This window comes from Athene noctua, chromosome 10 (genome assembly GCF_965140245.1).
Source record: "Athene noctua chromosome 10, bAthNoc1.hap1.1, whole genome shotgun sequence".
Lineage (NCBI taxonomy): Eukaryota > Metazoa > Chordata > Aves > Strigiformes > Strigidae > Athene > Athene noctua.
Window position 1 is genome coordinate 16911847 of NC_134046.1, and position 10927 is coordinate 16922773.

General features: G+C 58.4%; 1 protein-coding gene across 2 annotated transcripts in view; it reads left to right on the plus strand.

Moving 5' to 3' along the window:
* The window catches only part of TEX264 (testis expressed 264, ER-phagy receptor), a 43167-nt gene extending 33485 nt beyond the window's left edge, over positions 1-9682 (plus strand). For both annotated transcript variants that reach the window (XM_074913959.1, XM_074913960.1), the window contains exons 5-6: positions 1251-1422; positions 8837-9682. In XM_074913959.1, the coding sequence (XP_074770060.1) occupies positions 1251-1422; positions 8837-9150 (486 nt within the window). In that variant the 3' untranslated portion in view covers positions 9151-9682. The remainder of the gene's footprint in view (positions 1-1250; positions 1423-8836) is intronic.
* Positions 9683-10927: the final 1245 nt, after the last annotated feature.

A 10927-nucleotide genomic window follows, 5' to 3' on the forward strand; every position in this document is an offset into this window, starting at 1 on the left:
GAAGAGGGTCGGCATTGGCTCCCGTCAGTTGTGGATTCTGCCCAGTGCCAATATTTGGCTGGGAAATACATGACTTGAAATCAGCTTGGTCCATCCCCAAGGATGAAGGGGATCAGGAACGAACAGGCTTTTGTAAGGACATGATTGATGTGTCCATAGAGCTTGTCCTTAGAGAGGGGCCAGGCCTGACTTTGGAGAGCCCTGGAGGGATGGGGACCCTGCTAGAGGATGTCTGGGCAAGCTGTGCTGGGGGGATGTGGCAAGAGAATGAGGATAGCTGAGACAGGGAGAAAGCAGAGGATAGTCAGGGTAAGGAGGAGGAAGAGGATAGTTAGAGCAGGGAAGAGGAAGAGGAGGATAGTCAGGGCAGGGAGGAGGAGGAGGATAATCAGGTGGTTGCAGGGTTAAATAAAAGCTGTCAGTGATTTGAAAAGGGGAAAGAAAGAAAAAGAAAACCCGCTAAAGAGACACTCTCCCTTCTCACCCAGCTTGTAATCAGCCGCCCCCTCTGCCAGCAAGCAGCTGGTGGGCGAGCAGGCGAGGAGGGGGTGGCAAGAGGGGTCCAGCTGCTCCTCAGCCCAGCCCCGGCACCCTGAGAGTCCCCACAGCCCCGGCTCAGCGTGGGCTGGGGCACCCAAGGGGGACATGCCCCCACACAGGTCCCTGGCAGGCTGGGGGAGCTGAGGTCTTGAAGTGTGCTGCCAGGGGGGAGGTGGGGCGAGGAAGAAGAGGAGGGGGTGTTAGCTGAAATGCCAGGGATTCATCTCCCACTCCCCCTGCCCTCGCCGTTCTGAAAGGAGCTGCTTGAGCTGTCGGCTCTGGATTATATTAATTAACGGAGAAGTGCTATGCCTGCTCACAGGGCCGTGCTGCCAGGAGACTTGGCAGGTCCGTGCAACGCAGCTGCTGGGCTCCCCAAAACCCCTTGCTCCAGCCCAAAATGAGCACGCCAAAACCAAGGGTGAGCTGGGGAATCTACATCTCCCTAAGGCTTCAGCATCTCCTTCTTGAGCCTGGCCAACTGCTCACCCCCAGGGCTGAACCCACCAGCCGTGGCACGTGGGGGGAATGTTGAGAGAGGGGAAGCATCGCTGTGGTTTTGGGGTGGGACCCACCGCTCCTTGCTGTGCCCCCATGGCGAAGCAGGTGAGTCTGCAGTGCTGCCAGGCCAGCAGGTCCAAATGGTGGAGGGCTGCCGGGATGGGGGGCAGGGGCACATCCCTGACCCACTGTTACCTGCTGTGTTTCAGGAGAGGAAGCTGTGTGCCCACCCCCGGATCGAGATCTACAAGGAGGACCGCATCTACTTCGTGTGTCCCCTCGCCCGCCAAGGGGACTTCTACGTGCCTGAAATGAAAGAACTGGAGAGGAAGAGCAGGGCTGCAGCAGCTGAGGCTGAGGATGCCCAGACAGACATCACAGGTATCTGTGGCTTGCTCACGGGCTCTGTCTTCGATCGGCATCGGCCCTCCCAAAGGCAGGGGTCCTGGTGTCCCCAGTTTTGATGCCTGAGCAGGCAGAGAGGGGCTGACCTGTGCCCACCAGGCACACAACTGCTAAGTCTCAGCACACCTCTTCCCCTCACCCTGAGTTGAGATAGGATTTCGTCCCTGAGGCGTCACACTGCACCTTGGGGAGCACCCAGGCATCCTTGTGGCATCAGGGCGAGGGCCAAGCTGCCGCAGAGCCACTGGCCCACTGTTGTCAGAGCAGAGCTGATTCTCGCAGCTTTTGGTTGCAGCTGGGCTTGTTTTTCTCCTTGTCATATACATCTTCCTTGATCTCATCTTCATCTGTTACATATTGGGATTGCGAGGAGCTTAAATACCAGGTTGCTGTAGCTGGTGGTGGAGTTGCCCGATAGCATCTGCTCAGCAAAGATCTGTTGGAGCCTGGATGTATTCATACAGGAAGGGACCACAATGGCTGTAGGCGCAGAATAGCAGTGCTATAGTAACCCGAAATGCTAGTTGCCGTCGCCAGCCCACGTGCTCACATGTCTGCGAGATGCGGGAGCCGGCGAGCCACGCATTCCCAGGCGCTGAATGGTGTGGCCAAGCTGGCCACTGGTGGGGGCAACCGCCTCCTCTGCCCTGCAGGTCGTCCATGCTTGTGTAATGGGCATGAAAAAAGCATGATGGCTCTCCTCGCCTCCCGGGGAGTCTGGTCATTTGTTTTAACACATCTTCAGGTCTGGGTTGCTTTAATTCTTAATTGCGTGCAGCGTAAAAGCAAGCCTGGGAATTGCTTTCTGGGAGCTCTGTCCATTTAGTGCTGCAATGAAGAGTCTAATTGGAGCGGCTTCCCAGCGCTCTGAGGTCCTGTGTTCGCGGTGCTCACTCGGCTCTTCGCCTTTCTGTCTGCCTTGCGTTGGGGCAGCTGCTTTGGGCACTGGCCCGGGTTGACCAAAGGCACCCCACAGGTTTTTCACTCCGGCACCTTCCCATGGTTGTCTCTTGTTTTTTTGGAGAGGACAGCAGGATCCATGTGAGCAAAAGCTGCTACAGGTCGGTGGCTTCAGCAGCTGTGTGTGCCCCTCTCTGCACCTCTCAGGGTGCACAGTCCCCCAGCACAGCTGGGGGATCTCGGTGCAGCCGCTGTCCTGCACCCTGACTGTCTTGGTGCTTTCCTGGGGACACCACTGCCAGCCTGCTTGTGGTGGGGGAGTTCCCTGCCCTGCTGGAAGAAGGGCTAGGAATGTCTTCCCAGTTTTAGACAGCAATTGATGTTGGACTTTCTGGTGCAGGAGATCCCAGGCTGGGCTCTTGGGCAGCAGCTCTAGGCTGGTCCTCCACCACCCCTTCCCTTCCAGTCACGTAGACTTCTGCTGGTGCAGTCTGATGTGGTGTCATCTGCTGAGTCTGCACAAAACTAGCTTAAAATAATAATAGCTATGAGAGGTTGGCCTTGCCTCTGAGACTAGAGAGTTGAGATTGGATGTCACACTGTGATCACCACCACTACTGGTCACGGCAGCAGAACCAGGTCTGGCTGGGCACCATCACATCCTTTCTCCAGCTGTCAGAGAGGCTCCCAAGAGGGCCGAGGACATGCAAGCCTTTAGGTTACTTGTGCCACTCCTGCCTGAGGGTCTTGGAGGTCCCCATCATCTCCCACATCCTTGTGATGTTGCAGTGCCCCAGGGTGGCACAACTGCTGTCAGCTGGGGGGGGGGGTGGCACTGCGTGTGGAGGCCCTGGGCTTGTGCAAAGGGAAACAGTGCCCAGTGAGCATCCTCATCCCACTGCTCCTGGCCTGCTGACTCTGGGGGCTTGGTTTGTTGCCTGTGGTGCTGCCCCAGCTCCAGCCATTGAGTGGCCATCAGGCTGCCCCTGGTGCAGCAGCAGGGTCAAAGTCAGAGGGTGAGATGGGAGGGGGCAGCTGGTCTTGTCAGGTTCCACATCTCACCACTGTGTGGGTTTCCGAGCCCTGGTGTGAGAAGAGATCCCACTGGAGGGGATAACCACTGATCTCCGCCCAGCCACTCGCTGGAGATGCCTTGAAGGAGACGCCTTGAAGATGACACCTTAGAGATCAAGACTGGTCCTCCCTTCCCAAGTATTTTCTGTGCTGCATTCTGTGCAACCATCTCTGAGTTGAAGGAAGATAAAGCCCTGGTCCCTTTCTCCATTTTATTTTACTCTCTTCTTCCTGGGAGAGCAGCTCAAGGAGCAAGCTCATCTTAGCCACAGCCCCTTCAACAGGCATGATGGCCATACGATCTTCATGACTCAGCAGATGCCAGCGTGTCTGTGACAGCTTTTGAGCTTTCCTCTGCCGACTGGAGAGTGGGCACAGTGTCGCCATCTGCTTTTCAGTGCAGTCTCGCCTCAGCCCCAGTCGCATGGATTTGGGTTATTTCTTGATCCACCTCAGCTCTGCCCGTGTTTCAAGTGGTTCTGCCCCAGCAGAAGCTCAGGCAGTGCTGGGATGCTCCTGGGTGGCACCCGGCTCCTCTGGCTGTGCCTGGGCTGCACAAATCCAGATGCAGGGCTCCAACACCCTGCTGCCTCAGAGAGCAAGTGGGGGACTGGGGAGGTGCTGAGCCCCTTCTCCTCTCCTTGAGGCAGCTGAGTATGTTCCAATGCACTGCAGCCTTGGGCTCACTCTTCCTCCCCTTTACAAAATACTGAAATAGCAGCATTTAGCGTGCAATTTCAGAGCAAGCATCATATTTAGTGATGTTCTGTGTGGACACAGTACCTTTCGGTCACAGCCCACAAAACTCCCTGCCAGCAGCTGTATTATGCTTTCCTCAAATTAAAGACTTCAGGAGTTCCCAGTGGAAAGTGCTGCCATTTCTCCTTGCCTGTCGTGGCTGGTGCCAGGCAGTACCAAGTGACTTGGATGTGTAAGAAAAGCTTGGATTTGTTTTCTTGAGCCTCCTGACCTTGGAGTGCATCTCTCCATTTAGGCTGTCATCTGCTGTCCTTGCTCCTGAGCTCACCCTGCAAGGTGCTGGGTGCCTGTGGCTCTGAATGAAGCCAGTGGCTGCAAAGGCTGCAGGATGAGGACTGGGGTCTCTGCTTTCTGCTGCAGCCCTGCATGGAGCAGGGTGCTGTCAGCTCCACTGAGGATGGACACACTTGGCACACAAGGAAGGGGCCGGGGGCTGCGGCTGCCTCCGCACCAATTCTATCCTTTCTTCACCATTGTCAGGGTCACTGGAAAGACGGGAACCATTTTTGGAAGGCGGCTGACGAGTCTCCAGGGGGCCAGTGTCAATCACGATTAGTTGTTTTGTACTTAATTATTTTCCGGGGCTTTGGCATCAGCGTGGTGCTCGGCGGGCCCTCGCTCCCGGCTCACTCTCAGCAGCATGCTCTTCAGCGTGACCCCGCTGCGGCGCATGGAAGGTGAAAGCAAACAAAAGCAGCCTCTTGACACAGGCTTGCTGGCATGAGCACAGATGGTTTCTAAGCACGTGGCTCTGCCTAGAGTCTCAGGTGCTCATTTTCCTGGAGCTGAGTCTGTCCAGCAGCGTCCGGGTGCAACCAATGGCATCACCCGCTGAGCCCCAGTGCCACGGGGGGGAACCTTCCCTGATGTGCTCTGCCTCATCCCTGCTTACTTCCGTCTCCGCAGAGCTATTGCCTGTTCTGCCTGCCTCTACATCCTGAGAAGGGTCTCAGTGTGCAGCTCCTGCCATGCTTTCCTGATAGTCTGCCTGCCCCAGCCCTTCTCCTGAGAGCTTGTGTGCGAGCTTCGGCAGCGCAGAGGAGCTGTGCCCCTCCTGGCAGCACATTGATCTATTATTTAGCGGCAGAGGTGATGAATATTTGATCAAATGGGGGGAAAGAGAAGGCCCGGGTGCACCAAGAGGGGAGCAATGTTTGGGCATCAGTGTCATGCTGGGGTGGTGTGGGAGGGGAGCTTGTTCTCCTTCCCAGAGGGATTTGGGGATGCTGGTACCCAGGTGCACAGGGCTGCACTGCCTGGGGGACCCAGCCCCCCACCAGGCTTGTTAGCAGCGTGGGGTGACTAGTTCCCGTTGCACCCATTCCTGGCTGGTCTCTTGGTGTTCACTGCTTGGCTTCCCTTCTTCCTAGGTGGACCTGGCTTTTGGGGGACTCCTCAACACCCCAGCAGGGCTTCACCCTTGGCTATGCCTCTTTCTCCCAGATTAAAACTTCCAAGGTTTCACGTTCCTGCTGAGTGAAGGTGCAGCGGGATGGCTACACCATCCTTGGGGGAGCAGAGCAGAGTGGGGAGCGTCCATGGAACGTCTGGCACCTTGCTGTATGCCAGAGGGAAAAGCTGTGATGGGTTCAGATGCTGGGCTGGCTCTTGGTGCCGGGACCAGCCTTGGAAATGGGATGCAGGGAATGGGCAGTGGTTTACTGGGGGACAGAGCAAGGTGCCTGGGCAGGATGCAGAAGTGGGTGTGAGGGCTGCTGGAAACCTCCACATGCCCACGAGAAGAGAGCTGAACCCCTGCTCACCCACGAGGCACCTTCCAATGAGGCTTTGGTTGCCCTCTTGGAGCCTTGCCGTGCTCTCTGCCTGTGCAGAGACAGCTGGGGACTTCTGGCACATCCTCCTGCCAAAGCCAACCCTGCACCATCCCCAGCAGCAGTGGCTCCGTCTCTTGCCCTGCCTGCCCCAGCCATCCCTCCTCAGCCAGGCTGGGCGGTTGCGCCAGAGCCAGCCTTGTCCTGTGCGTGTGGAGGAGAGCGAGGCTGCTGAAATGGACAAATTAGCCAGCTGAGGCTGCTCAAATATGATCAGAAGTGACAGAGTGGTGAAAAAGTGCCTGGCTGAAAGGAAACAGGACTCGATTTATTGTCGCCCTTGGAGCGAGGGAGAGGGAGGCGGCTGCAGGGGTGAGGACAGCGGTGCTTTCCCGCGGTGACACTCAGAGGAGCATGTAGGTCAGCTTCATCCCCGTCTTCCCCTTCCTGAGCTGCTGCTCCTCCCCTCAGGAGCTCCTTTGCTTTGTGACGGGGGTTACATGATGGCTTCCCAGCTGAAACCTCCCCCAGGGTGACAGGAGGGGTGCTGCTCGGGCAGCTTGGGAGTTGGGGTCACTCTTCCCCTGTGTTTCAGAGGGACAAAGATGACCACAAATGACATGAGCTGTCATGAAGCCGTAGTAGGAATGCGTTCACGTCACCTCAGGTCACCAAGTTGGCCAAATTGGATTTTATTTTTTTTTGAGATGCCCACTGGAGATCTTGCAAACTGGCTTCAAGACTCAGGGGCCACATGCTCCCCTCCCTCCCCTGCAGCTCTCCATCTTCCCAGAGGCTCCCTGCTGACCCACTGCCCTGCCAAGGTCCTGCCAGCTGGGACAGCATCTCTCGCCTTTCTGCCACCTGCTTGGTGGCCGCTGTCCCCTTCGGTGAGCGCCTGGCCGGCAGTGTGCAAAACATCCTTTTTAACTTAGAGTAAATGTAGTTTCCATGTCGAGGTGTTCCCTGATGCTGCAGCAAAGACGTCGCGTGATGGCAAGCGATGGTTCTTTTCTCTTTTTCATGGGGACGTCACTGGGCATTGCTTGGGTGGGTGGCCCAGGGCTCGGCTCATGCCAGTGGCTGAAGGGGTTGCATGCCATGGACAAGGCAAGAGGGTGGAGGCTCAGGCTCCTCTCCGGCCACCCGCTGGGCAGGATGAAGCTGATACACCATCCAGGTGGGGTGAAGTAGTGAATACTCTGTCTCTGTGGGTCTTTCCCGGCTGCTTCTCGTCCTGCTACCGCTGCTTGGTCCTCTCCAAACAGCCCTCACTCAGCCGGCAGGACCGTGGGATGATGCCGCTCAGAAGGCAGAGGACTGCCATTTACAAGCAGTTCTGCTGGCAGCTGCCCAGGCTGGGAAGAAAACCAGCAAAAAACGGAATTTAAGGGTGTTTGGAAGGAAAGTTCCCTCCCTGGTGGGTCTCCTTCAGGAGATCAGTAGCTGTCATGCAGCTGGAGGAGGGTGAGCAGCAGGAGCCTGGGGAGGCTGGAGGTGCCCGCAGGAGCATGGGTCAGCCCCGTGCCGGTGGATAGAGCCAGCGTGGAAGGGAGGGCTCTCCTCTCCCACCTGGGACCCCCGCCGTGGTCGTCACCGTCCTCTTTGCTACTTCCAGCCCTCCTACTGTCAAGCTGCAGTCCTCTGCTGGTGCCACTGCCGAGCAGGGCTGCTCTTGGTTTCCCTCCCAGTGTGGGGCATGATCCTCAGCAGGGCTGTCCGGCCTGGCATGGACAGAGCCCCCGGGGGAGCGGAGGGAAGCGGCTGAGCCCAGCATGCGCTTCCCTCCAGTGCAAGGCAGGCGGGAAGAGGGTGGAATGGGGAGGGCCATGATGGAGGAGACCACCCAGGGTTTGCTGCCGCTGTCGTAATTAACTCTGTGTATCTGTGATGTTGTAATCAGTGACGTGGATCTGTGATATCATAATTAACCACATGGATCTGTGATGTCATAATTAACAATGATTAATGTTTTACAGGAGGGTTTTGTCTCCTGGCTGGTTGCTCTGGCAACAGCACCGAGCTGCTGGTCTCAATCTGACACGCTCGTCTCGTCGTCGACTCCTTAATGGTGTTGTCGACCGAGCTAACGTGGCAGGGATCCAGGGAGGGGGCAGTGGGCTGAGGGGTCCACCCGGGCAGGTAGGAGCAGCCCCCGGGGGGGCTCAGCCACGAGGTGGAGCGTGTGGGCTGGGAGACAGGTGACGTGGAGAAGTGCCAAGTGAGCTGGCAAGTCTTCCCCCATCTTCTAGCACCCCGAGTCCCGTCTGCCACTGCCCTGCCTGCCTTCACACTGCTGCCGGAGCTGCTGGCTGCAGAGGAGCCACGCAGGGAGTGGGAGCAGGTTGTAGCGGGTGCTGAAGGCAGCATTAGGGTGCTCTGGCCTGAGGCTGGATGTACACCCACCTCTGGCGGTGACAAATCCAAGGACTGGCCTGTGTGCCACCATCCCCTTGGTGCTCAAGCAATGCTGCAGCTCCCCATCACCCTTGCAGCCCAGCATCCTGCTCCTCACCCCGTTCCTGGTGCTGTGCCGGGGGCAGGGTTGTCTCCAGCTCCCAGGCTGGACATTCTCCCTAAGGAAGGGCTTTCCATGTCCTTGGGAGAGCAGCAGTGGGGCCAGAGGGTCAGGGCATGGCTGGGAAGCCGAGGGTTAGTTGTTCCAGCTTGAGATGCCCTGACTTCAGGGAGCTGCTTGAGTCCAGCTCGTGTTTGTCTTGGCCCGGTCACTTCTCTCAGGCACAGGAGGTGCCAAGAGGCAGGAGCTGGTCTCCACTGTGGCCCGATGCCTCTGAGGTTTCTGGTGGCTTCAAAGGCTGTGGCACCTCATCACTATTGCTTCATTCCCGCAGCATTCACTCCCTTCCCTTCTTTCTCCATCCCAGGGGCCGACACCATGAGCGAGACGAGCTCAATCAGCATAGAGGCCACAACCGACAGCAGAGACACCTCGGTGGCCACCTCCATCCTGCTGCCCTTCCCAGCCAGCCGTGGCCGGGAGGAGGCAGACAACCGCAGCGAGCACAGCTACAGCGAGTCGGGAGCCAGCGGCTCCTCCTTTGAAGAGCTGGACCTGGAGGTCACCGGGGATGGGGAGGGAGCCCCAGGCCTGCTGCCTGACATGGGCTACACAGGCAGCCAGGAAGTCACAGACAAGTGGACCAAGGAGCCCACCGCTGCCGAGAGAGGAGAAGAGTGAAGCGGAGACCTGGCTGCCTCACCTCCCACCGGAGTCAGAGTTACAGGGAACCAGTCGCCTTTCCCACCTCCTTCCTCTCCAGCCAAGAGATTTTGGTTGCTGATTCACCCCGGAACCCACTCTCCCTCTCTGCAGAAAGGGTGTTTGACCATTTCAGGGACACCGGGAAGTGGGGGGGGTATCCTGCAGTGCTCGGCGGTGTGGGGTAGGTGCAGGCTTGGGGGCCAGTGAAATGCATTTGCTGTTTGTGTGTCTAGATGCGTCGCAAATTCCTCGCAGGCGTCTTGGGGGGTGTGGTGGATGACAGAGGTGTCCCCCCTCATCTCTGCCAGTGCCCCTTTCACCCACAGCTTCTCTCTGCCAGACCGCCGCGTGTTTTCTAGCACCAAAGAGCTGTGAGTAGGGTCAGTTGGGTTTGTTCCCCTCTTCTCTTCCCTTTGCTGAAAAATGGAAACATCCCATGTAAACCTGGTCCTCCTGGCACTGCCACGGGCACTTTTGGGGTCTGTAATAAAGTGGATGCTTTTCCTCACTGGTGGCCGGTGCCATTGCTGACTACCTCTTGGCTGATCGCGCCGTCCTGCTCCATGGCAGGGAGGGGGCTGCCCCCCACGCCCCCCGACCCGGACGGGAGCTGCCTGAGGGCTCTGCACCACTGCTGCTCGGGCTTGCTCCCTGCCCGGCAACCCAGCGGGGCCACAGGGACCGTCCCCAGCTTCTGCAAGCTGCGGGGGGAGCAGGGAAGGGTCCCAGCTGCCCTGCAGAGCTGGGCCGGGCTGGGCTGGAGGGAGGTGGCATCCCCATTCCTCTTGGGCACCTGCTGAAAGTAAAACCAGTAGAGCCAGGTCCCTGGGCTGCTGGTGGGCCTGGCACTGCTGCACTCCTCCTATCGCCGGTGGACCAGCCTGCCTGCATGGTCCCTCCCTGACATCCCATCTGCCTGGTCCCGCAGCCGTGGGGTGCAGGCAGGGAGGGCTGCCCGTACTGATTCAGTTCCCTGTCCTCCAGCTGGGGATGATGGAGCAGCCTGGTCACCGCCGTGGTGTCGTGGGGCGTTGCCTGGTGCCAGAGCACCTTTCCCGGCTGGCAGGGCTCAGCCCCTGCCCTGCCCCAGTGCCCCGGTGCCTGCAGCAGCCCAGGGCTTGTTCCCCAGCAGACCTATGTGGCAGCCCAGAACCAGGGCTTGAGGTGGGGGTGCAAGGGGCAGGGTGGCCTGGCTGTCCCTCCGTGGTGGGGACGTGTCCTCCCTGGCTTGGAAAGGTCATGATTAGTCCTCAGCCAATGATTGACATGAGATTGTTCATAAATATTTTGTGCTCTGAGTGATAAAATATTAAACTCCTCCAACCCACATGGAAAAATATTGCTCTTCCCGGTGTTTATCTTTGTTGCCGGTTATTACAAAACTGCCAACCCCCCTGAAATATTTATGCCTGGCTGCAGCTCCGGGGGGGGTTGGAGCCAGGCAGCAAATCCTAACACTGCTTGTCCCCTAACTCCACCGAAGATGGGGACCAGGGAGTCTTTGCCACTGTCCTTCTGCTGTCAGCAGTGCCGAAGCAGCAGCCGGGAGGATGCAGCCAGTGCCGGGGCGCATGTGGGGCTGGTGCCAGGTCCCATCTGCCGGGGGGGAAGTGGGACCTTGGCGGTGCCAGCATCCTTCATCACGACATGTCTCCAGCCCTGCTCGGCTCTGTCCCCTCCGGACAGCGGTGGTGGGGTCCCCCAGCCCGCGCACCCCCCTTCTCCTGCTTCAGCTGTGCTAACAGTCCTGAAA